Source organism: Brassica oleracea, chromosome C5 (genome assembly GCF_000695525.1).
Source record: "Brassica oleracea var. oleracea cultivar TO1000 chromosome C5, BOL, whole genome shotgun sequence".
Classification (NCBI taxonomy): Eukaryota; Viridiplantae; Streptophyta; class Magnoliopsida; order Brassicales; family Brassicaceae; genus Brassica; species Brassica oleracea.
The window spans coordinates 40,413,213-40,415,029 of NC_027752.1; the positions used below are offsets into that span (position 1 = coordinate 40,413,213).

The following is a 1,817-nucleotide window of genomic DNA, read 5'->3' on the forward strand; positions in this document are numbered from 1 at the left end:
TTACCTTGATTCTTAGCGTCCCAAGTATCTTTTGGTGGTACATGAGTTTCCTTTTCCATGTCTAGAGTTTCCACTTTGTCGGATTTCTTTGCACTCTTTCTTTTCCGAACTTCTTTGTCTTTGGAACCTACTGGTCTACCACGTTTCAATTGTGGTTTAGACGTAGTAGCAGCCTGATTATGTCCATCACGGACATCAAGTCTTATTGGTGCATTTGCAGCTGGTATGTATGACTTGGTTACTCTATTTGGGTCAGCAAAGGAATCTGACAATCTGTTAGCTAGCTCTTGAAGATGTATAATCTTTCGGACTTCTAGATCACAATCTCTAGTCCGAGGATCCTGCCATGTTAAGGATGTTTGATTCCATTTTATATCCTGTACCAGCTTACCATAATCTCCCCCTAATGCTGGATACTGGGATTCATCAAAATGACAATCCGCGAACCTGGCCTTAAACAAATCACCTGTTGTTGGCTCTAGGTACTTAATAATAGAAGGGGAATCGTATCCAACATATACTCCCATCCTCCTCTGAGGTCCCATCTTTGTTCTCTGTGGTGGTGCTATAGGCACTTGGACGACACATCCAAAAACTCTTAGATGGGATATATCTGGCTCATGACCCGTTAGTAGTTGGGATGGGGAGTATTTGTGCTCACTATATGGCCTGATGCGAATTAGCTCAGCTGCATGTAGTACTGCATGTCCCCAAGCTGATACTGGGAGTTTGGTATTCATTAAAAGTGGCCGGGCAATCAGCTGGATCCGTTTTATAAAGGATTCAGCCAGGCCATTCTGAGTATGGACATGTGCTACAGAATGCTCCACACTTACCCCCATGGACATACGATAGTCATTAAAAGCTTGGGAAGTGAATTCACTTGCATTGTCTAGACGTATAGTCTTTAATGGAAAATCTGGAAAATGTGCTCTCAGTCTTATTATCTGAGCCAGCAATCTTGCAAGTGCTAGATTACGAGTTGATAGGAGACAAACATGTGACCATCTTGTGGATGCGTCAATCAGGACCATAAAATATCTAAATGTCCCACAGGGTGGGTGTATTGGTCCACAAATATCAGCTTGTATTCTTTCTAGGAAATTTGCCACTTCCTTATTCACTTTGGTACGTGATGGCTTAGTAATTAGTTTCCCTTGTGAGCATGCTTCACATGTGATATTCGTAGGGATAACTCTTTTTGTTTTCAAACTGTGACCATTTGAATTTGATATGAGTTTTCGCATCATGTTCGAACCGGGGTGTCCCAGCCGATTGTGCCAAAGAGTGAACTCTTCTTTGAATTCTTTATTCAAGACGGCATTAGCCTCAACAAGACTGGTCTGGGCATAATAAAGACCAGTCCCACACGCAGGTATAGTCTCAAAGACTTTCTTATTGCCTTGGGTGATTTTATAAATCTGTAGGAATTCTTTACTTCCTTCACCCATTGTTTCGATGTGGAAACCATTCAGTCTTATGTCTTTAAAGCTCACCAGACTTCTGTTTGAGCTAGGTGAGTACAAAGCATCTTCAATCTCAAGATGTGTACCTTTTGGCAATAAGATATTGGCGTGGCCATAGCCTTCAATTAAGCTAGCCGTGCCAGCTATAGTGGTGATGTTAGCTACCTTATGTGTGAGATGTATGAAAAATCATTTGTCTCTCAAAATGGTGTGGCTGGTGCCACTGTCCACCACGATTGTATCCATTCCACTTTTCATTCTTCAAAAACAATAATCATAAAGTTAATGAACAATAATAAAATTTTCAGAGATGGTATCTTTAATGATCTAATTCTTAGGCATATGAGAAAT

The 1,817-nt window shown here is 40.9% G+C and overlaps 1 protein-coding gene across 1 annotated transcript in view; it reads right to left on the reverse strand.

The window, feature by feature from the left end:
• LOC106292305 overlaps positions 1-842 on the reverse strand; it is a 2,869-nt gene extending 2,027 nt beyond the window's left edge. Inside the window, exon 1 of the mRNA XM_013727903.1 lies at positions 5-842. Within this exon, the coding sequence (XP_013583357.1) occupies positions 5-842 (838 nt within the window). The remainder of the gene's footprint in view (positions 1-4) is intronic.
• Between the last annotated feature and the right edge of the window lie 975 nt (positions 843-1,817).